The following is a 25,110-nucleotide window of genomic DNA, read 5'->3' as shown; positions in this document are numbered from 1 at the left end:
TTGTGTTTTAGTGTATGTGTATATTAGGCCCGATTCACACCTACCAGGAACTTGCATTTTCCTGCAGCAGGAATCCCTAATCTCCCGTTTACAAGAATTATCATAAGATTATTTAAGAGGGTGTGTTTAGGGGTGGAGTTAAGGCCGGGGCAGGGTAAGGGTTAGGTGGGGCAACTGGTGGCGAGTAACTCTTAAGGCCTGGCTAGTAGCTCAGGACTTGAAATTTTGAGCCCTGCCATAGACTATTTACCTTTTTTGCATCAAGCAAAATTTGATTTATAACAAACAATTAAAAAGTGCGGTCAGATGCAATGGGGTGATGGGTAATACATACTTTTTAAAATGTATCTCAATCCAAGAACAAACATTTTTTAATATTGCCGCTTACAAGTTATTAGATGTTGTGGTTGCATTGATTTCGATTTTCTTTTTAGTCTTTTAAAAAAAAAACTTTTTTAAACAGTACCAATCACTGTACTGTATATAATTCCTAGTTGATTACCCCCTGTTAATCTCCAAAATATAAAGGGGAGGTGTTCTGTAGTCCAACAAGTGAGAGCTTTGCAGGATTGATGGTACTGCTTAGGATTTAAGCAGGCCACTGAGTTTCCAGCAGACCGGCAGCTATTTTTCTGTACTTTGCAGCATATAAAGCGACATAACTTGGGGAAATTTGCACGTATCAGCTAGATGTACTTTTTTGCTATGACATACATTTTATTGTGTAGTTTTCACCCTCCTGTATTACTTAAACTACATTTGTACTTTATGTTGACAAAATGTTTCTGGTTTGTTTTAGCTAATGAGACACAACCGGGCAAACCTGCATTGCTTGGTAATTTCCATCCTAACCTCCCTATGATTCAGTGCAACCTGCGTGATTTGTTCAGTAAGCACGGTAATGGTATTTCACTGTCCAAGTTGCCTCAAATATACAAGGAAACCTTCAAACATGATTTGAGTGATGAGGTGCTAAAACAGATTGTTAATTGGACGCACATTTGCACGGTATGTATCAGAAGTTGTGCTTTCTGCTATTTTTGGTCTTCATGCTGCAGTGTTGTAATGCATTCCACTTTCATTGCAGCAACATGTTTTCCATAGTTGTTCCTTCATATTCAGTTTGAAATGCAAGTTTGGGAAGGTAGACACTACTAGTACTGGCCTTTTCTGTGTTTTCTAATATGTACCAATTTTCATGGCTTTTAATTAAGTTGTATCTGAACCCAAAAATAAAAAAAATGCATATATTTCAAACTACCATTCTTTAGATGTGGTGGCTTTATTTTAATTTTTTAGACAAGTTCCCCTCTTTTCACCTGTCATCATGTGAATAACATACTTCCTTCCCTGGGTGCCTACGCTCATTCACTTTATTGTATCTGTGGAGGGAGCCATGATTGTTATCTAGGCTGCTCTCCTTCATTTCTATCTCCGTTACGTAGGAGGAAGGAAGTGCACAGTTTACAGAAGATGTGTAGAAAGAAAGATAGCAGTGTTTGTGCTTTCAATTCAGCTCACAGGAAATGACAATCACATTGCATTTCTGGCAAGATCAACAACTATTCTCTGTACTTGCAGAAAATATTCCTAATTTGAAAAGAAAACTAATGCAGCCACCACATCAAAGAGCTGGAAAGCTGCAATATAATATTTTTTTTTTTCTTGGTCATGGGTATTCTTCAAAGGTCGAGCCCAAACATAATTGGCTTTATTCTTTTGTTCATTGAACTTGGACAGTAGGAAACAAACCGTGTCCAGCGTGGTTTAACGCTTCCCACTCCCAGCATTCTAGGGTGATGACGCTGTTCTCTACTGAGAAAGCTTACCTTTTTTTTGTTTGTTTTTCTTTTCTCCCCTACATTCAAGATTGTTTGTTTATTTTTTATTTTTTCTTAAGATTATGTGCTGTTTAAACTAGTCTCTGTGTGCTGTTATCTGGATCACCGGGTCCTCAGCATTCACTTTGGAGGCTGTTCCTGGACTCTGCTGGACTGAATGGGCACCATTACTTTCATTGGCATCTCACTGAAAGGGTTAACTGTGAGGTATTGAGCGATGCTGTAACCCCATAGGTGTAGTGTCTCACATACAAGCTCCTCTTCCCGCTATTCAGCATGTGGTAACGCATTCCCACCACTGCCCCTTTCGCAAGTGACACAGGGATCCTCCTCGGTTTGTCTTTGCTAATGTTGTCCCCTTTTGGCTGTCTAAACCTCTCCTACTACCAGCAGTGGTTTGTGAGTATTAAAGGCTTAGCTTTGCACTCTGCGTTTCGGTGTTTCTGCCTTGCAGTACAGCATATTTGATCTTGGCCAAAAGGAAAACAGTCCAGCTGTAATGTGCCCTTCCAACCTGCAGTTCTCTAACAACTCCAGTGCTGCCTACTATGCACTCACTCAAGGGTCAGACACTGACAAACCCTGGAATGTTGTCCTCTGCTTGTGTCCTCAGAATCTTTCTTAGGCTCCGTCAGGCGTGGCCCCTCATTGGCTCTGGCTGCGGTGCTAGTCTGTCAAGTCTAAAGGGGACTGGGCTAGGCCATAAAGAGATCTGAATCTCTGCAAACAGACTTTTGGAGCATTTTGAGCTATTGCCAACAGCCCTGAGCATTTGTGTAGATGGGTTTGTGGATATCTGTTGTCTTGTATCGGCATGTGTTTGCTATGCATGCCTTTCGAAGGTCATTGTCTCTTTGGGGCTGCCTAGGACAACCTACCCTACTGGGGATAAAAGTACTCATCTGCCCCAGCAGATTAAATTAGGCCTCAGGCATGATAGATTCTAGTCTGAGAGCGATCATTACTGGGGTTGGTAAATTTCACAGTTAATCTTTTACACAGTTACATAATAGCTGCCACCACGTGTTTTAAAAAGAAATACGTACGTAGCCTGGATATGTTGTTCTAATTCAAAGCTTTAGGCAATGCCTATGATGCCCATTATCCCTCCAGACCATAACAGGATATAGAATACGGTAACTCTGTTCAGAGACAAACATACTTTAAGTTCTTATTTAGAGTGTTGAGTTGAGCTTAACGATTTTAAAAGATCGTTTTTAAACACTTGCAGACTTGGGTGTTACACCCCCTTCCTGTCCAGGCCATTTTTCAGTATTCAGCACTGCAGTACTTTGACATTTATTCTGTCATGCGACACTACTGAAATTAATTTTATATAATTTTTTGGGGACAGATAGAGATTTCTCTTGTATTTAACCACTTGCTGACCAGGGTGTTTACATCCCCTTCCTGACCAGGCAATTTTTCAGTATTCAGCGCTGCTGTACTTTGGCTGACGTTTATTCCGTCATGCAACGCTGTACTGAAATGAATTTTATAAAAAAAATTGGGGGACACATAGAGCTTTCTTTTGGTGCTATTTAATCACCACTGGGGTTTTTTTATTTTTTACTATATAACAAAAAACTTACTGAATTTTTTTTAAAAATGGGTTTCCCTTTATTATTTTAGGAATCATTTATTATTTTAGGAATCATTTATTTTTACCCAATTTTTTGCTAAAATATAAAAGTCGGGGTCACGTCGGGTAAATAGACACCAAACATGTCAAGCCTTAAAATTGCGCGTGCCCGCGAAATCGCAAGAAACACGATAGCCAAAAGTGGTCAGAGGCGACGCTTTAAAAGAAGGACGTCTAAAGACGCCCACCCGCATCCAGGAGACTCCCGTCCGGCCGTCTTTCAACCATCGGGCGGACGGGAGGTGGTTAATCACCACTGGGGGTTTCATTTTTTACTATATAATGAATACAGTACAGAAAATTTTGGCAAAAAAACTATTTTCTCTACGTTGTGTTATGAAACATTTTATTTTTACCCAACTTTTTGGTAAAAGATGGGATCACGTCAGGTAAATAGACGCCAAACATGGCAAGCTTTAAAATTACGCACACCTGGGAAATCGCAGAAAACTCCCATACCTAAAATTGGACATAGGCGAAGCTTTTACCACTCATCACTTCAGTGTTATCAGTGATGAATGGCTCATTCCAGCAAACTGGGGGGGCAAAGGTTTTCTTAGTATTGGGGTGCCCAGAACTTTTTACCATCACACTTTGTAATGTATTGGTCCTGGTCATAGGTTTTTAACCTAGTATTAATATGTTTCTCTTAGGAAAGCCATAGTATTCTCACTCTACTAGAATCTTGTAAACTTTATCAGGCAGGGTTCCAGTTCCAAACGTTTCATCTATTTTAGGACATTGTTATTTGCCCTGTGTGGTTAGCTTTACTGTTGATGTAAATGGTTTGAAATCTTTCTAGCCTGGGGTGATAAACCTCTTTATTCTGCTTTTTATGTGCTTGTTTCTGTATAGGATTTGAATGTATAAGCCGAGGGGGGCACTTTTCACCCAAAAAAATGGGCTGAAAATCTCGGCTTATACTCGAGTATATACGGTAAATGGTTTTAGGGAAAATAAACATGTTTTCTTTGAACACCTAACCATTATAATAAAAATAGCTGTAATTTATAAGTGATTGTAATGCTCGGGTAGGTATGAATATCTTTGGTATGTGTATGGCCCACTGTCTTATATTCTGCATACATTTTCAGGTGCAAAGGCCTGCAAACAACAACCAGAATGAGATCATTCTTTACGCCACTACAAAAAAACAGCCGAACACTCCCAAGATTAACCAGCAAAATACTAATGGTCAGGTTAAACCAAATGTGCCCTCTAGTGCTTCAAAGCCATCTTCACCAGCAGAACTCAGTGCAAAATCAATTTCTAGTGCTGAACTGAAGGGAAAAGTTTGTGAACTCTTGTCAAACTACAGCAGTGGTCTCTGGTTACATGCACTTCCCAAAGTCTTTGAAGACGCATTCAAAATAACCTTTCCTTTGGAAACTTTTAAGGTGGCAGAACTGTCTGACATTTGCACTATCCAGGTCATTTCCGAAAACCCTTACAAAGGAATTCTTTATGCAAAGCCCATCGAAAGTGTGGGGGAAAATCTTAACGTTTCAGTCAATGCGAACAATGAAAAACAGGCTGAAGCTCCATCCTGCACGGCACATTCAGCAGAGGAGGAGTCAGATGCTGACATGATTACTCCACCATTGGTTATTCCATCGGAAGCTTCCCCCTCTGTTCTTGTGGTAGAATTAAACAACACACAAGAAGTTGTGATCAGGTAGTTCTGTTTAGTTGTACGTTTCTAACTATGTTGAGGGTAAAAATGTGTAATCCCAGTATGAGAGATGTGGTTATTTAATTGACATTCGATGTATGATTTATACGGGTGACAAGTGATCTGTTTTAAGTTCACTGTCCTATTGCGTCCTGTTATTGCCGTGTATGTATTTTGTCTTATCTATGTTACTTGTATCGCTTTCTTTAGTACCACAGAAGAAGATGGTGCTATTTAATTAACGATTATATATGTCCATATCCATCACAACTTTTTGTCTACGTGTCTAGTTTTCTATTGGCAGGGTAGAAATAATAAAATGGGGCCTCTGTTGTAGAGCAGGAGGCAAGATACTTTAACCTTAGTAAGGGTTTTAGTAGATGGCTGTTACAGTGAGTCTGTCATGAGAGAAATATAGGGGCTGCCATTGCAGGCCTCCCTCTAAAAATGCTAGATGCCTGGCTGTGCCTTCAGTACATTTGTTAGTCCTAGAACAAGCATGCTGCAAATCGGTGTTAGAACTACAAATCTGTAAACCTGTTTAGGGTCAGCAACTTTGACAGCATTGAAGTCACATTTTTAGAATGACAGCCAGAAAGCTAGCATTTTGACAGGAGAGTTCATTAATTGCGGTTTCCATTCATTCTGAGTACATTTGTATTTCCACCCTCCTCTTCTGTCTGTTCTGTTTGTTGAATCCTACAAAGAGTCCTGCAGTATGCTCTCCACTGCTCTCTGTAAGACCGCAAAGTGCAACCCAAAAAAGACATTTCCTATTGAGATCAGTTCCGGTATGCTAAGCAAAACAACCAAGCAACTGCTTAAGCGGTGGGGGCCACCCTGTTGCAGAGCCCTATATTGATGGGGTAGAGACTGCCACTAAAATTGTCATCTGCATCAAAGGGTAAATTATTTGTTTGCCAGTCACAGGTCAGGAAGGGGGTCCCTAAAAAAAAAAAAAAAGTATATATGCTAATGTACCCAAAAGTCAGACTACGTATTACACAAGGTATTTGGTGTGAACTTGCAAGTAATCCTAATCAATTTGATACCACCAGTCTGGAACTAGTTTGTGAACTTTCAGATTTATATAGAATATTAGGGATGCACAGATTACCGGTATTTCGGTTACGAGTACCAATATATGTTTTTCCGGTACTCGCCAATACAGAGTACCAGAAGTCCCATTCAGGAAGCCGGGCAGTGTGTAAAGACTTGCCACCCAGCTTCCCGATTAGCAGGGAAGCCGTCCCCATGCTTCTCGTCACTATGTGACGAAAGCATGGACCCGGCTTTCTGGCCAATCGGGAAGCCAAGCGCTGTGTAATGACGCGGCACCCGGCTTCCTCATCATGAGGGGGCATAAAGCCAGCTTCCTGACCAATCGGAAAGCCGCGCACCGCGTCATTACACGCTACCCGGTTTCCCGGTCAATCGGGAAGACAGGCAACGTGTAATGACGCGCTGCCCGGCTTTACTTTTGGGTGAGTAAGAGTACTCGCCCAAATACTCGGCATCGATACTAGTATCTGTGCATACCTATAGACTATGCATGTTGGCAAGCCATGCCTTACTTTGCCATACAGCACACCAGATGCTGAGAATAAGAGTGACTTGTCTACTTTTGTAATTATTCATTGGTTAAAATGTGCACATAAGCACACCTATTCTAATGTTTATTTCTTAGGTATGTTGGTGAAGACTATTCTGCTGCACAAGAACGGATGGAAGATGAAATGAAGGAGTTTTATATCAAAAATGCAAATCCAGTTTCATCACATTCTCTGAAGTTGGGACAGCTTGTGGCTGTAAAAGCAGAAGAGGAGGCATGGCTGCGTGCTCAGATATCTGCATTTGAAGATAATAAAATCAAGGTAAGCATTTAAAACTTGACCAATTCACTTCTAACCTTGGAGTTTGAAGTGAAAGTTGTTTAAAGTGGCACTGAACTCCGGAATTACATTTTAAAAATGCATTCACGTACCTTAACTAGTAACAAAAATGTATCTTATTTGTGTATCACTCGGTTGTGGATCCTCAAATCATCTCTGAATTGGCGCTGACACTGTCTTTCCTTCTGGAGGGGGGCTTCTTTTGTTCCCCATGGTCCCTGTGTGTGTTTGTAAAGTAGTCAACGCCCCAAGCTCGCTCCCGTGATGGACTACAATCTTGGGTTTAGTTTACCAATTTGTGTTGAAATTATAGCCTGTAACAGGAGCGAGATTGGAACAGTGGCTACATCACTCAGCACTGTCGGGCTGTGTAATCTAATTGCTGGTGCCATATGTGTTTACTACCAGCCAACCGCTCCGTCACAAAGCCCTGCAGCAATGGTTGTTCATTCATAGTCGTAAAGTAAATGGTCCTCTTAGAGAGGGAGTGGGGCTCAGTGCTGACTGTACTGCCCCCCAAAAGAATATATTGGGCTTCAGATTGGGGTGAAATTTCAACCAGTATTAACAAAAAAATAAGCGGTGCTTTAAATCAGCAATGAGGCCACCGAACAGGACAATACAAAGTGCTATACGGGAGAATTAACGAAAGATTTTAAAAAATCATGAGTGTTCTTCTTTAAGGCTCTGCTGTGCTTGACACTGGTTTATTGTCAGGTTTTTTTAGTTCCTTGGTCTACTTCACCATTACTTGTCTGAATTCTGTCGTGAGTCTTATTGGTTTGTAAGTTTGGTGACTCAGTGGATGGATCTACCTGTTTACTTATTCCAGTTATGTTTCTTTAGATGCTTGGAATTCCTTAATTACGGAAGAGCCCTGGGGCCATGCTAAAAAAAAATGAAACAAAATTCTGTGTTTAAAAGTCAGAATTCTGAGATTATAACGCTGGTAGTAGCCTCTAAAGAGTGTTATGATTTGTAAGATTATAGGACCAATGGGCAACAGTGTAATAACCACCCACTTGGCACACTGACTATCGATCGACAGACTGTGTATGAGCATTGTAAAAGCTGTGTCTGTCATGTTTGGCAGCCATTAAACAGAGTTGTGGACAAGAGCAGCATCATTATCTGGAACAGCAAACAGGTAACCTTCAAGACACCACAATGCCAGCACAGACAATAAATGCATTGAAGGAGCTACCAATACAGCAATGGAGATAGAGCTCACTGCTTAGCCCTAATATGTACTCCAAGATAACAAGAAGACGCAGCTTTTACAAAGCTCATTCAATCTCAGAATTCTGACTTTTAATCTCAGAATTCTGACTTTTAATCTCAGAATTCTGACTTTTAATCTCAGAATTCTGACTTTTAATCTCAGAATTCTGACTTTTTTCATCTCCGAATTCTGACTTTCAATCTCAGAATTTTGTTTCAAATTTTTTTTTAGCATGGCCCCAGGGCTCTTTCGTAGTACGTTTCATTTGTTGCATGTTTTATTCCATAGGTTCTCTATGTGGACTATGGCTTTAGTGAAGTGGTTGACTGCACCAAAGTCAGCAGGCTGAGCAAACCCTTCTACTCTCTTCCGTTCCAAGCCACAAAATGCAGACTGGCAGGTAAGTGTCAAAAGTTTTAAAAAGCATGCTTTTCACATAACACAGCAGAATGTAGAAGCAGTAATATAATAGTCTTTACATATATACAGTTCTAACCTGTATATAATTATTCTACAGGTTCTAACTGGACCGTGTCTTCATTATTCTAGATGCGCTGAGTGGAGGAACGGACGGGGGAGGCAGAGATAGATAGGCAGAGCCAGCTGTCAATCACGCAGCTGGGTGGATCACGACAGCATTGTCGGGCTCCGTCCCTGCTGCAGTGGTCTCAGTATACCGTGAGCTATAGCTCGCTATATACTGACCGTTGAGTCACAGGAGGACGTTAGTATTAGTATATGTCCTCCCGTGATCCCTAAGAGAACTATGGGGAAAATCACTTACCCCATGGTTCTCTTTTAAATACATTTTACACATACCTTGGACTGAACAGTGCTTATGTAATGATTTCTGATTGAGTTGGACTGCAATAAGAACAAGGAAAAGGTGATTGTGCAAAGAATGTGGGAGAAGGGCCTCCGGCTCCATTTTGTGATTTTGCCAGGAGGAGAGGGATGCATGAGACCCCCTAGTGTGTCTCCTGAATGGCCTGTCTAATCCCCATTACTAATTATGTATTTACAAATTTCATGGTGGCCAGAGTTTGGGCCGGTATGAAGGCTGAAATTTTTGTAAAAATTGAGTCAACTTTGGGATTTGCTTAAAGGTGGCCATACACTTTACAACCATCGCAAGACCTTAGTCTTGCGATGGTTGTAAAGTAATTAAAAAAACATACGATCTGCCCATCTTGAACAGGCAGATCGTACTTGTGATCATCGCAAGTCCGCCCCCCTGAGGGGCGGGCTTCCGATGACCGCAATGCTGAACTGGCAGTGTGCGCGTGTGCACACCGGCCTGTGCGGCATTGATCTTACGATCATGCTAAAAACCAGCCGAAAATCGCACGATTCTCGGCTGGTTTTCTAGCATGCTCCTTAGACAAAAGACGTGCGACCGTACAGTAAAAACGGTCGCATGCCTTCCCATACACTTTGTGATTATCGTACGATTGCGGGGTTTGTAATCGCACAGTGTATGGGCACCTTTAGAACACACAAAAGGAAAGGCTTATACTAACCAATAACAAATAACTTTAGCAGCCTAGATAGTCTGAAAGCAGTTTGTCTATGAATATCTGCGTTGGCAATCCCTTTTCTACTGTTTTTGTGGGGGTTTCCTATTTCATTTTTTACCTTCCTGATGTTGACATTCAATGTCGCCTATATGAAATTACTAATATTTGACAGTGCTATTTTATAATCACATTTGCAGCATTTGTGATTGGGCACGCTGTAACCTCGTTTTAATTACTGTTTTGTTTTTTTATAGGTTTGGAAGCTTTCTGTGATGACCCTGTGCTAGTCAAAGAAGTAGAGGCTAAAGCCTGCGGTAAAATTCTTGCTGTAGAGATGCTACAAAAGACAGAAAAGCCTCTTGTCATACTCTATGATACATCAGGAGATGATGATATAAATATAAACTCTATCTGTCTGAGAGAATTATGTGATCGTTCTCTGAGCGTACAGTTGAAGGTGAGTGATCAGGCTTCTGATTTTGAACTACTTTGTTGTATAACAAGATTATAAACGTCTTCATATAACTGACACAACAGAAAGTTGCCATCATGGTAGTGTTGAAACCTTCGATTTTTAGTTCCAAAAATATGTTGCTCCCTATGTGCTTTATGAAAACAGTTTTTTGTTGTTGGCAAAGCATAAGTGTTTTTTACATTTCCTTTTTTATTTTAGGTGAATTCTTCCTACACAAATGTAATTGTCACGAACGTTTGTTCTGATGGTACCTTATTTTGTCAAGTCCCATCAAAGGGCCTGACCAAACTATATGAAACTTTGCAGAAAGTTGAAACCCACTTCAATTCTAAGGTATGCCAGTCTTCTTAAATGTTTAATATCTTTAGGGTTTTGCACCTAATAACCATAACTAGATTTTAAAATGTTAAGGTTGATAAAAAAAGGGGTTTTTAAGTGGATATTGCATGAATGCTGAAGTTGCTATATACCTATTTCTGTCCAAGAGCTAGACCAAGAGTCCCAGTTGCCACCGTCTCAATTTTACTTGCGTTTCCTACAACAAAGGAACGGATCTGTGTAGGACAAAGTGTCTACCTCTATCTCAACAGTCAATAAGAGCCTTCTCCTTACAGATCTGTCCTCTGCTGCAACTAACAGGGTTATTCACAGAAGGGTGAAGAGTTTGGAGAAGGCAGGAGAAGTGAATAATCTAGGACAACGTAGCTGAACTGGAAAGTGAGCTGAATTGGAGAATTTTTCCATATCAGATATTTTGTCCTAGATTGATTGCTTCTCCAAGCTCTTCACCCTTTTGTGAATAACCTTGTAAGAAAAAGTGTCAGTAGCTGCTAAGACTCCAAGGGACCCGGCTGCAGGACAGAGGAAAGTACTCAGAGGAGTAATTGCAGTCTCAAAGCTGGTTCCCGTTACCCCAATTACCTGAAAAGTGTATATTTAATTCTTATATTAGCCTTGTTCTTTGTTGATTTTATCTTGCGCTAGATGCATACAGAGAGGAAAATGTTAGGTTTGTGTACTTCCAATACCAGGCATGCAGGAGATGATGAAAGAAGCACTGATGGCAGGTCTCTTTCTCCCTGTAGTTACTTTAAGTGCATCTCATTGTAATCACGGCCCTAGTGTGACTAGAAGGTGTCCGAGCCACTGTTAAGTTTCAGAGGATTGTCCCACCTTGGGCCATTTATTAAAACTTAGTTGAAAATCTAGGCAACGAAGTGGGAGGACAGAAGTATTAAGCATAAGCTCCACCTAAGCAGTGACGGACACTGAGCGTGAAGTATGAATTTATATCTGGGGGAATGGAGAGCCACGGATCAGTGCAGGAGATGGCACACCCATGGATTTGGAGAGAGAGAGAGTTAATATAGATAAGGGGGGGGGGGGGGGGGGGGCGGGGGGAGATGCACTAATCTGTGCAAACAGTGACAGCCAGTGAGTGTTTATAGCTGTAGCTTAGTTGGCAACGAGCATGCATATACATAAATAGGCTCCTCTCCTAACATAATGGGTAGCCTCTCTCCTCCTTTTATATATTGCCAAGTAAGGACTGTGAGAGAGAATGCAGTAAAATGTAGTCATATGCATACAGTATGTGTAACTGTGACGTAGCAGCCCCCACTCCAGACCGGAGGTAGGCTATATAGGAAGTGCTCTGAAAATGTCACATGAACACTATTTCAAAGTAAAACAAAAACATTTTTAAATGCTATTGCAGATTGTCTCTTGTACAATGGACCAAGCTCTCAGGTCTGACTTTGTTGCTAAAGCTGTAGTTCAGCTTTAAAGTGTATTTTTAGCTTTGCTGTCAAATTTGTGAAATATGTGAAGATAAGGGAGGGATGAGAGTGCATTAACATACAATTGTCTTGAGATCTTAAACCCTTTGTTAGGTCGGATAATGAAACCTTCCAGCACAGTACAAACAGGTTTAATTATGGCAAACACTTTTCCTCCCCAACATAAAGATTACATAGCTATTGAGAACCAAGTAGGAATTTTTAGTCCTGGAGTACTCGGAAAAGGACATTTAAAAATGGAAGCAGCAAATCTACTATGTGAATGGGGAACATGTAACAACTATAGAGTAGGTGTTATCCCAACGCGGCTACAAAAGTGGAGATAAGTAACACAGAGATCAACAAATGCAGAATATGTGCAAATATGGAGGTGTACCATCTCACTTAATAGTAAACTCTCTCTGGCCTTTGAAGTGCATACATTTTTATCATTAAAAAGGGTCTGTTGCCTTAAAGGATAAGTCAACTTGAACAAGCCCTAATAAATAACTCCAACCACCTGAATGCAGTCTTCCGTGCTAAATACTGACCACCTCATTGCAGTGCTCTTCACTGTGCAGATCTGCTTGGTGCCACAAAGCCGTTTGTCCGAAACTTTAATTTAATGTTGGTTTAACAGCTACTGTTCACTGACTGTAAAAATGCTAAGGCTGGCCATACGTGGCTCAAATATAGGCCAATTACCGCTGAAATTTGAGTTAATTCTGAATTAATTGTACATAATTGTTCTATATATCATTAGTTCAGCCATGATTCTGTGCTTGCTCAAGTCTTCAACGCGTTTCGCCGAGGCTTCGTCTGGAAGATTTGGAGAGGTTAACCTATAGTATTTGTATGGGTATGAGAATCAATTTGCAGTAGTCTACATGATATTAGATATATCAGAATCATTAATATCTGCTGACCATATATCTTTATAATGCATTAAATACCAACTTAATTATTCTTTTTCCGGTAATTGAATATCCATCTGCAGGGAGTCTCCCCACCCAACCAGGAGACAGGAGCGCCGGGGGGAGGCAGTCCGAAAGCAAGGAAGCGAAGCATCCATCCCAATCGTACCTATAGGGTTAAATTATATGTTCCTGATCTCTATTCCAATAATTGCCAACACATCCATAAGTCCATAGTCCAAGGGAAACCGCCCTGAACAAACAAACTACCATCAACATGATCAGGTCCAAATCAGTCTCCACAAATTATAAACCATTCTATACAACTTCACTTATCAAATATATATAACTGCTAATTTCAGGTCCATGACCTCTATCTGCACCGTTTCCATTCTCTCAATGTGTCCAAAGTTAAAAGGAAATAATTTCCAGCCCTCATGGAGATATGGTGTCTGATATTAGTTAAAAGGTCCAACTCTATGTTGCGGTGCCGCCCCAACAGGCAGAGCAGCTGGCTGGGGAGGGGCCACGCCTATTTAGTGGAACTCCCACTCTCGGATGTGCTTATAAGGGTGCATGTGCAGACTACTGGCCCGTCCTATCTGCCCACGTTAGATGCCGTCAATGGGACGACATGGGGGTTGCATAGTGGGAGCATGGAGGGGGGACAGTTGGAGGGTCTGAGAGAAGGAATTGCCCCTGACAGTCCGAGGAGTTTCACCAGTACAAGGTATACTATTTAACTACAATATGGGTCCATTCCAAGTTCACACATAGAGTTGGACCTTACCCATACAAATACTATAGGTTAACCTCTCCAAATCTTCCTGACGAAGCCTCGGCGAAACGCGTTGAAGACTGGAGCAAGCACAGAATCATGGCTGAACTAATGATATATAGAACAATTATGTACAATTAATCATGCAAATAAGATATGAATACAATGAGGGCAATGACCAATATATTAATTTATAATCATGGTTTCTGTGTGGGTTCCAGGGAGGTTATTTATGTATACATCTATTTATGGTTTTTTATATGGATGGATTTTATCATATTTATATGTATAGACATTATGAATTGAGTATATTAAAAATGGAATTTTATTGTATATATGAATCAATTGACTTTATTATTGGATCAATTCCCTGCTATTCTCCAGTGGTCACCACAAAGCCCCTTTCTTATATCCAATCAGTTGCAGTCACTGTTTGGGTGTTTTGACAGCTGTGGATGCCAAACCTGTCTAAATACAAAAGCTGGCAGTGGAGATTCCTCCCTTCATTCTTTTTAGCTTGGATGGGGGGACCAAGTGATTTTATGACTTTCAGTCCATGGGCTGAATAGGGCGATTCTTTGGTTATGGCTAGCTTTGGAGTTTAAATGATTTAGTCATTGTTTATCTTCTTAGTCATCATGGCTTGTAATGCAAATTTCCTGTCTATGTTGTACATGCAGATATGTTTCAGGGATGCATTTTACAGTTTTGTATTATGTATGATATTAGTGAAAGCTGGAAACGTGTATTTACTATGATAATATCAGTAAAAGTTCTAAATATTTTTATTTACTAGACTGTCACTTCGGATTTATGTGTCTCCCTCCCATTCTGCGGAAAAATATGCTTGTTCCAGAGCAAGGGGAAATGGACACGTGTGGAGGTAGGTTTTATTCACTTTCATATCTAGGAACAACACTGTCTCAGTGAAGACAAATTGGCTGAGCTACTGCATCCCTCATTTCTACAAATAGACCAGAAATTCAGTGTTGTGGAAATGAATAGTATAACTGTTTGTTTTTTTCTTCCTTTTCCTCCGGTTTAACCCCCACCAATAATCTTCCTGATGGTGCTTCTTTATCCTTAACCTCTGTTCTAACCTGGACATTAAACACAAAGTGACTTATACCTCCTGTTTTATATTTTTAATCCTCCTTTGTTTGTACTTCCTTTACCTTCATCTCTAAAGTAGGGTATACACAGTTAGAATTTCATATGAAAGGAGTCATTTTCGGAACGTTTGTTTGAATATCTATCAATTCTTATGATGCAATCTACAGACGAAAATCTACCCATGTATACCCTACTTAAGCCATGATGAGGGTCCAGTGATAAGCTTTCCTATCAACTGTCTTAAGCTGCCCATATGGGCTCTACAAAACGCTCAAACATCTAAATCCCATTGTATTCAATGGGTCTGGTTCACACCTTGCCGTATTTCCGCCCGTCCGAACACGGTACAAAACGGCCTACGCCCAAAGAAGTACATTTACTTCTTTGGGGCGTTTTGGTCTCGCGTTTCCATTGGGATACAGCCAAGTACAAACGCGCGTTTTTACCGCGATTCGCTGTAAAAACGCGCGACGACAAACGCACATATTGAATACGCCTAGGTGTGAACCCAGCCTAAGTTTTATTCCGTTACATCAGGTTCTTAGGACACACACACTGCTTCCACTTTAAATTTTTCAGGCTTGTCCCTGAGTTTTTACAGGTGTTGCTGATTTAGAATAAAAGTCTCCGGATAGACCAACGTCAGTAAAAAGTTGACCCTAACCCAACACACAATCTATGTTTTCCAAGCAAATCTTAAATGCACAAAGGCTTCTCAAAGCACTTTTGCTCGGCAAAAGAGAGATCACAGCAAAGCATCTTTTGCAGCTGCTTTTGTCTGATCTACTAAGTTGTCTGATATGGGATGAGTCACTGCTATGACTGCAAGCGGACTTTTTATTACTAATGAAAAATAACAATGCGAATGGTGTGTTAAAGATACTAGACTAGAGTGCAAGAATAATATAAATTTTTCAAATGTATTCAATCCTGACCGTAATATGTGCAAACTACTATACATTCCCTTGTAATCTGAATTTTCAAAAGTGGATTTCTAAGCTGTGTATTGACGAGGGGGTTTCCCCCCCCACAGTGAAAATTGTGGGTATGTGCAAAATGAGGTTTTAAATGACTGAATATTATGCTTTATGGTGTTAATTTCTTTGCAGATAACAAGCGTCCACAGCAGTCGCACAATAGATGTTAAGTTCCTTGATTCTGGAACTATTGCTTCTGTTAAAGTGTCTGAACTGAAAGAAATTCCCTCTCAATATCTGCGAGATATAATTTCAATACCACCTCAGGTACTTAAACTGTTACACCTGTTTATTGTACTGGGGACTGTTTCATCCATACCCTCAGTTTTTTTTTTCTTTTTGAAACTTTCTATATGTTTAAAGCTTTGTGGTCAAGTAAAAACATTTATTTCATTTTCATACTTGCTGGTTTGTACAATGAAAGCATCATGCACCTGAATGAGCTTTAAATAGCTTTAAATTTGACTTTAGATGATGCAACCACCAGATCTGATGCTGGTCATACACATAATCCATTCGTTCAATCGAATAACAGATGAAAGCTGGAAAAAACTCTGGAAACTTCCAACTATGTTCAAAAGAGATTGTGTTGTGTATGCAGTGATCAGTCCATACGAACATGATCATTTTATTTAATTTTCATTGCATATTTTTAGATTGTTTAAGCAGACTGTGTTGTATATGCAGTGATCAGTCTATACGAACATGATCATTTTATTAAATTTTTCCAGTTACCATCGCATATTGAAATTCATTAATTGACTATATTATATTGAAAGTGATTATTGCATTAAAACAGTTAAAAAGGTTCATTGATGTCTTATTCGATGTGCGCTTGGCTAGCAATTAGACTTAACAATTCAAGTACAGTAGCTTCCAATCCGGAACTTGTAGTATTCATGACTGCAGTTCTGTTTGATTAATAGTGTTGGTGCCACCAAGTGGCTTGGGTTCTGCCTTTTTATTTTAATTTTTGTTTATTAATGTTTTGTCTTTTGAAATTATGTCATTATGATTTTGGGTAGTTTTTCATGTTTGAACATGCTGACCACTACTAGCTGTATTTTTATACTTTATCTGTAGGCTACCAGGTGCTGTCTTGCAGATCTTCCACATAACATTGGTATGTGGACACCAGATGCAGTGTTGTGGCTCAGAAACGCAGTTTTAAACTGTTCAGAGTGTAGCATCAAGGTAAGATTCCTTTAACCACTTGAAGACCAGGTGTTTAGACCCCCTTCCTGGCCAGGCCATTTTTCAGCATTCAGCGCTGCAGTACTTTGACTGACGTTTATTCCGTCATGCAACGCTGTACTGAAATGAATTTTATACCATTTTTTGGGGACAGATAGCTTTCTTTTGGTGGTATTTAATCAGCACTGGGGGTTTTATTGTTTACTATATTAAGGAAAAATTATTGAAAAGTTTTTCCCCCGTTATATTAGGAAACAATGATTATTACCCATATTTTTGGTAAAATATAAAAGACAGGGTCACGTCGGGTAAATAGACACCAAACATGTCATGCTTTAAAATTGCACGCACCTGCAAAATCGCAAAAAACTACCATACCCAAAATTGACCATAGGCGATGCTTTAAAACAGTGGTTCTCAACCTGTGTGAGGTCGTGTACCGACCTCCCTCTGATCCCCTGTGACAGAGGCAGTATGCTGGTCCCGGGCTCGCACCGGGCACAGCGGAGCCCAGGACCAGCGGGGGGTGGGGGCGCACGTCCCGGGACCTCATAAGCTTGTATATTAACGGGCATCGCTGCCTTTTTCAATTATCGGCATTTCCCGCTCGCGCGCTCCCAGCGGCGCATGCGAGGGGCGTGGCTGAGCGGACGTCCAAAGACACGCGCTCAGATCTAGAAAGCTCCTGGCCGGCCGTTTTTCTTTTTTTACAACGGCCGGCTGGGAAGTGGTTAAAGTTGTAATATCCATCTCTCTTCTTCTGTACTATCATGCACTTAGATGTAATTTCCCTGCTGTTAAGTGTTTCTGAAAATACTAATAGTACTATCTTGGAGGTCCTTTTCTTTACCTTACCCAAGTCCCTGATCTCATTTTTGGGACACATTTTCCTCTTACTTTGTCATTTGTACTAATGTGTACCATGAGAGCTGGGTCCTTCCCAGCCCCACCCACCCAAAAATCTGTCAACCTGATCCACAATGTGTTAAACCCAAGCACCTGGTAAACTGCTGTTTGGCGATCATGGCCCTGGTGACAGATTACTCTGTCCTAATAATGAATCCCCTAATACCAGCATCAGTCTCCCTTCCCCCCCCCTATACACATGTTCCCATCCTTATTGGTAGAGTCATTGCCCTGGCTGCTTGAGGGGGCATTCGGCTCCAGCAATGCTACCCCTGAATTTATATCTGCAATATCAGCCAACCGGACATATTCATTGGGATAGTGTGTGTGTGCGCGTTTTGTGTGATATTTGTACTCATCCAGTCTTAAGATTTACATAGCTCTGCCATGCTGGTGACCAAACCTGTTTATACTGCAGATAGCTAGTTCACCGCCCCATCCCATTCTGTGATTGGGCAGTAAAGAAGCGGCAACAGACTGATGTCACCCCCAGTCAGTATTTTTCTCATCAGCACATGTGCTTGTTGGTCCCAAGTACTGTGACTTCCCTTCTCAGTCTGAGTGCTCTTGTATAGGGGTTTACAAGAGGCAGGAAAAGTCAAATTTGGGTGCTTACAACTAGGTACATTTAGCATTCACATTTCTTTTTAAATGGAGAACTGCATTCAGTGTACTGCCCCTGGAGCTCAGCTTTGAGGTTATTTGCACAGGGTTGTAACCTTTTTTTGTACTATCATGGTTTTTGGGACAATCTGAAATCAGACAGCTTACAGAATGTTTGTTTTTAGTTTATGACCCTGTCCTAAAGTGTTTGATTAACTGAAGATTCTTTTTCTGGTTCTGAGCAGGTAGTGAATATAGATGGAGCAAAAAGAATGGTGTATGTTTACCTCTTTACATCAAAGAACTTTGCCGATCCTGAACGAAGTGTCAATCGCCAGATTACAAATGTGGAGTTGTGGAAACAGAAGAACTTGCCTAGCACTGCTACCTCTTTATCAAAAGGCAGAGGTGATGCTAGCACACCTACAGCCACACAGCGGAAGGATCAAGCTAGCATTCCAAAGAAACCCATCACTGAGCAGACTAGCACTGGCCCTTCCTTGGATCTGCCACCCCCTTTACCTCTGCCAAAGAGCAGTGAACACATGGATGTTTTTGTATCTGTGGCTTGCCACCCTGGCCATTTTGTCTTCCAGCCATGGCAGGAGTTGCACAAGTTGGAAGTAGTTATGGAAGAAATGCTTTTACACTACAGCAGTACTGAGGAGAAGCAAGTGGACATTGAGAAAAATAAAGTATATGCTGCAAAGGTGGATAACAAGTAAGTATATAGCTTAGGCACTATTTGGGCTAAGGCTGTGGCTAATAACAAAAAACTGGAAAAGTTTGTTTGCTTCTCCAAAGCAGCCAGTCATAGGATGACCTTGAACTCATTGTATCCCTTTAAGCTGGTCTTACACTGTGGCTGGAGGAATCTCCTGCTGTGTCCTTTTCTATTCTGGCTGTGGCGGGTGTGCCCGCTGTCAAAATACTTGAACTTTGATGGCAGCTGATTAAGTCATATCACTGTTTGGCCAAAGATTTTCCATCCAGCTACTTCGATTTTCTGATTCAAAGGATTCCAGGTCCTGACAGAGGCACCCACTGTGCAAATTTGCACAGTGTTTGACCAGCTCAACTTATGTCTATGCTTCAGGCTCTTTAGGTAGAAAAGAAGCTAAATTACAGCCAGTAATTCTGCAAAGGTCAGCAACATGGATATAAACCTTTATACTTCTGGCAAACTATACAGGACTAACAAGACCTCTATTTGGGCTACACATTGTTTTAGCAGTTATTCATCCTAGATGTGGAGATCTCAGCTTGGGCTATCATAGTGGAGGAGAAAATTGATGTTTACTCTTACCAGAAATATGATTTTAATGGCATAACCAACCTGCTTTCCCCAAGCATTTGAAGTAAAGTAGGGACACTGAGGAGGTGGGAGGGTTCTATAGATCTTCTAAATGCTTTTTGCACGAGGGACAGTCTTAGTCTTAAATGGTCATTAAGGAATTTTGGAAACTATTGGTTATGTAATACTTAGGGTCACTAAGAATCTAATGAACCAGTGAAGGCTTGGACTGTGTGAATTGGTGGTATCTGAAATATCAAAGTTTTAGATCTGGCAGCTTTGAGATAGTAGGGAAAGAGAGGTTGCTAACAATGTGGAGCTGTGTAAAAACACCTAAAGACGTTTTGGATTTAAAATACACTCATCACCACATTTTCATTGTATCTCAGGTATATTTTCCTAGCTTATCAATGCTGCCCCTTTGATCGAAACCTGCTGGAAGCTTGTGACAAAATATACAAATTCTACCATTCAGTGGAAAGTTAGGGTAATTCACTTTCTGTTGCAACTAGCCATTCCCACTGTTTACTGTGCTTTTTCTTGTAGCCCCTCCCACTTGCCATCATACCCAACCATCATAGTTTTTAAAGTGGACATTTGCCCCCTTTCACAAAAAATCAGCTCTGCATGCTGATATGAAATCATTTTACATTCATTAGTTAAACATATATTATAATTTTTTTACTTGCACATAGAGTTCATCTACTTCCTGGTCCACTTTGGCACAAATGATGTAAAGTGTTGCATCCTGGAAAGATTACATCAGAAGAGCATTGCTGGGAAATCTGATCTGTAATCTCATGAGATCTCTGGGAAAGGCATTTTCCTCACCTGAGATGGTGTGCATGGTCACATGTGCCAGAATTCCAGGAAGTAAAGGGAGATCTTGTAACCTGCCCTTGGTAAACATGGCCACTGTCAAAAGACTGGGGAAGAAAAGCGAAATAAGATGTAAAGAATAAAAAGCCGGCAATTATCTATAAAAAGCCGGCAATTATCTAGAAGTATGTGTTTGTAGATTGCCATTACTAAACATTTCTAAAGGTGTATTTGTTGTTATTTCAAAGATAAGGGTCTTTCCTCTTTTTAAGGGGTGATTGAATCCTAGCAGAGAAAGGCATGGGTCACACAGTTTTAAGAATTACCAACAGTTTTGGTATACTGCTATATGATCTTTGTGAATGCATTTAGGCCTGGTTCACATCTGAGCGATGCCAGAAGCGTGCACGAATGCAAACCACGCTTGTGGTGCAATTTATTTCTAATGGCACCCCAATCTCGGCTAGGAATGCGCGTGGTTGCAAAAACGCGGGTCGCACAACGTCCCTGGCCGCCAAGATGTGAAACAGGCCTTATTTGCAGCCACCACATATTGTTACTGCTGTACACTGACATTTACTGTAGTTTGGTAAGTGGTTGGGAGCTACATAACAGCTGTTTGAAAAGCACAGCCATGGTTTTTGGATGAACAGTGTTGGATCGGACTGGCCTGGCCTAGTTCTACGTGCCAGTGTCACAAATAAAATGGGAAAATCAAGACTAGTCTGTGGATAGATGAGACTGAATTGAATATCTCTGTGGACCTCTTATTGTATTATATTTTTAATAACTGAAATGTCTTGTTTCTTGATGACGAGTTTGCCTTCAAAGCAGTCCTGAATTGCTTAGATTGTATGTCCTTAATAAAATAATCTTCACTTTATCCTTTTAGGTGGTACAGGGTTCTCTTGAAAGGAATCCTCACAAATGGCATGGTGTCTGTGTATGAGCTGGACTATGGCAGGCACGAGCTTGTCAATTCCCGGAAAGTGCAGCCTCTAATTGAGAAATTCAGACAACTACCCTTTCAGGCTGTCACAAGTCAGCTTGCAGGTAAGAATATTATGACTGGGGACCTCCCATTGTATTTTTCATTTTGACCCCTTTTGGTGGTCATTTCACTAAGGTGTTTGTGTTCAGGGTTTTATCTCATCATCATTTTCTTCAAAATGGTAGATTCACAAGCAGAAATAATTTTACGGTGTGGTGCAATTACATGAAACCGCTATTTAACCACTAGCCCCCTTTCCCATATGTTCCTATGTTACCTTATTAATCTCTGTTTAGTCATCACCAAAATGTGTTCCTTTTTTATGCATGTGGTAAGTTCAACGCATTTTTGTGATCGTATTTACCGAAGTTAATACAAAGGGGGGAAGTGATCAATTTGGTTGCATCATCGGAGTCTTTTAGCTGTCACATCCCTGATTTCTAGTACATATAGGAACAGATTTATTATCCTAGTTTAAATTTCATTCATTCATTGTCTCTGCCTCTAAATTGTCACAATCTGGTTTGGAACCTGGATGAAAGCTGAATAGTCCTGAAGTGCTAAGCTGACTTGAGGAAGGAAAGGTGAATTATCTTTGTGGTACTTTAATAAGGGCTCAGGTGCACTTCTAGGACGTACAATAGTTTGGAGGATTTTTAATGTTGCAAATGCTGGGCGCATATACTGAGCAGTTGAATGATTATGCCAAATGTTGCATGTTTCGTGTTTATGGTATAGGGTTCATTTACACAGGTGTGCACAGACCTGCTCCCAGGAGACACATGGTGCTGTATGTAATTGCGTGCAGCTGTCTGTACATCTCCATGGGAGGATGCGGCTGCATGTGGCTACACGCTGACCTGAACCTGCATATCTGTGCAGGTTCCAGGTGCCCACACACTGTCCTGCACAGAGAGGTACAGTCACTGCACACAATTACATGCAGCATCAGTCCCTCCCAGGAGCAGGTCCCTGCACGGGTATGCACGCTGTAACACATACCGGCGCTCGCTCACTTCTCGATCCTGTCCCCCCACCCCCTGTCCGATCCTCCAGCGCTGACTGGCGAAACAGGGGAGGGGGCGGGCACAGCTGGATCTGCCTCTGGATAGGCAGAGCCAGCTGTCAATCCCACAGCTGGGTGGATCCAGACAGTATTGTCGGGATCCATCCCGGCTGCGGCGTCTCAATACATCGAAAGCTGTAGCTCGCAATATACTGAGCTTTGGATCACGGGAGAACGCTAGTTTGTGTTCTCACGTGACCCGTACGAGAACTATGGGGAAAAGCACTGACTTCATAGTTCTCCCTTTAAATGTCTGACATTGGTAGTAAGATAATTGTAGCTTTGCTGTATAGCTGAACTCAAGATAATCAGCAGAATAATAGATTAAATACCCTTTTTGGAAGCTGCTTTACCTGTCTAAGGACTTGTATTCCTGTCCATCCATTGCTGAGCTTTGCACAGCTCTAGAAGACTGAACAACCTTGTCCAGCAGGACAGGTAACCTGATATACAGTATCTCTTTTGTGGTTTATTTACACTTAAGGTCTCCTACCCACCCCAGACTGCGACTACACAGTAAAAATAGAAGTGGCATGTTGATATGCCCCTCTGTCACTTTGCTCTCTCACCCTATCAGCATGTTCTTAGCAAATGAGCACTGCAGCACAACTGAATGGCTCTTTTTTTGTTGTTGCGGTTTCCTCCCCTGCTCTAGACTCTGCTGGACAGGGAGTGCAAAAGGAAAATGCCAAGTCACATTCAGGTACCCATACTGCCCACAAAAACAAAAATAAATGTCCAAAGATGTGATAATTAATACGACAGGGCATTCATTTGTGTCATTTTATATGTGCCTACAGTTCAGCCCCACCCGCGGCATTTCCCTATACACATACCACACAGCAATAAAGTATTACATGAACTAGGTTTACAGTAATCCAGCATGTTATTTATCTCAGTTGCCCCACTCAATATGGCCGCCGCTTGCAACTCAGATTAATAACGTGCTGGATTACTGTAAGGCCTTGTTCACACCGAAACCGCGTGCGTTCCAGAGCGGTAGCTGCTGGAACGCACAGCGATCGCTAAGAAACTTCTTCCTGCGTTTTGGGGCGTTGCGGTGCATTGAATTCAATGCACTGCCACGCCCCAAAACGCAGTGCGATCGACCGCGTGGCAAGACTTTGCCAGCGTTCCGTTCCTCTGCAAACGCAAAAAAATAGGGCTTGCGGGGAGAAGTTTCTTAACGATCCCGGTGCGTTCAAGTAGCTACCGCTATAGAATGCACACGCTTTCGGTGGGAACAGGCCCTAAACCTAGTTCATTTTAATACTTTATTGCTGAGCGGTATGTGTATAGGCAAATGCCGCGGGTGGGGCACGTCCACTAGAGCCTTCTCGGACAAACCTCTTATTTCTAACGAAACCGGAAGTAAGATGGTTGCAAAACTCGAGGAGTTGGGACTTTCGATAGAACACCGGTGTTTGTTCCAATGTAAAGATTTCCCTTTTTACCATTTCCGGTGACAAGTGTAACATTTTGGATTTTCCATTATTTTGTGGTCTGGTGATACAGGGGTGAATCTCAGAAGTACAACACAATAACAGCTGCTCAGAACTTTTCATGTTCACACAAAAAACAGTTTTGGCTTTCCCTATACTTTTATTGTCTGTTAAATCCTGATTTTTGTTACGTAAATGTTTTGAAAATGAATCGTGTTTCTTTTGTAGGTATCAAATGCGATCATTGGTCTGAGGAAGCTTCCATTGTTTTCAGAAATCACGTGGAAAACAAACCCCTTGTGGCACTTATACAAGCAGTTCAAGAAAGCACTAATCCGTGGGATCGGAAGGTTGTGGTGTACTTGGTGGATACATCTCTCCCAGACACTGACTTGTGGGTTCATGACATTATGTCTGAATACCTGGTTGAGTTTTCAAAGCCCCAATAGTGTGGACTTCTTCAGTGACCTCCAGTGATCTTAAAGCAGAAGCAATAACCGATACATATAGTCTGATCTTTTGGGACACTTCCTTGTTCTTTGTTCTGAATTGCTGAACGTTCTAAAGTTTGGAAAATTGAAACTTGTTTTCTGTGAAAGATATTTAACAGAATGATTTTGTTTACATTGTTAAGAGTTGATTTTTCTGAACATTTGCACATTGTTTAATAATGTAGCTGTACAAATTTGGAATAATATTGCAGAGTAACATTTATTTAACAATAAAACAGCAGAAGGTGATTTAACTGTGCTTATCAGTTGGATGTATTGCTTGATTTGATGCATCTGTACGACAACGTAGATATGAAGGGGGTAGAATCCATGCTTTCTCTTTGTATTTACCTGATCTAAATATTAAACTGTATATGTGTTTTTATACTCCTATTGCCTAAACCTGCTTTGATTTTAAAGATTGGTGCAATTTAATGTGCACTTATCCTTTTAGCCCCCTACTCCAGCCAAGATGCACACTCT

General features: G+C 41.0%; 1 protein-coding gene across 1 annotated transcript in view; it reads left to right on the top strand.

Annotated features, from left to right (window-relative positions):
• Nucleotides 1-24,869, top strand: part of TDRD7 (tudor domain containing 7) — a 47,227-nt gene extending 22,358 nt beyond the window's left edge. Inside the window, exons 6-17 of the mRNA XM_018555110.1 lie at nucleotides 800-1,008; nucleotides 4,578-5,158; nucleotides 6,843-7,029; nucleotides 8,558-8,669; nucleotides 10,041-10,243; nucleotides 10,460-10,594; nucleotides 14,528-14,614; nucleotides 15,954-16,088; nucleotides 16,905-17,015; nucleotides 18,770-19,245; nucleotides 21,530-21,690; nucleotides 24,365-24,869. Of these exons, the coding sequence (XP_018410612.1) occupies nucleotides 800-1,008; nucleotides 4,578-5,158; nucleotides 6,843-7,029; nucleotides 8,558-8,669; nucleotides 10,041-10,243; nucleotides 10,460-10,594; nucleotides 14,528-14,614; nucleotides 15,954-16,088; nucleotides 16,905-17,015; nucleotides 18,770-19,245; nucleotides 21,530-21,690; nucleotides 24,365-24,585 (2,618 nt within the window). The 3' untranslated portion in view covers nucleotides 24,586-24,869. The remainder of the gene's footprint in view (nucleotides 1-799; nucleotides 1,009-4,577; nucleotides 5,159-6,842; nucleotides 7,030-8,557; nucleotides 8,670-10,040; nucleotides 10,244-10,459; nucleotides 10,595-14,527; nucleotides 14,615-15,953; nucleotides 16,089-16,904; nucleotides 17,016-18,769; nucleotides 19,246-21,529; nucleotides 21,691-24,364) is intronic.
• Nucleotides 24,870-25,110: the final 241 nt, after the last annotated feature.

The sequence above is a fragment of the Nanorana parkeri genome, unplaced genomic scaffold, assembly GCF_000935625.1.
Source record: "Nanorana parkeri isolate BGI_ZX_2015 unplaced genomic scaffold, ASM93562v1 scaffold183, whole genome shotgun sequence".
Classification (NCBI taxonomy): Eukaryota; Metazoa; Chordata; class Amphibia; order Anura; family Dicroglossidae; genus Nanorana; species Nanorana parkeri.
Note: the sequence above shows the minus strand (reverse complement) of the source record. Positions and strands in the feature narration are given on the sequence as shown.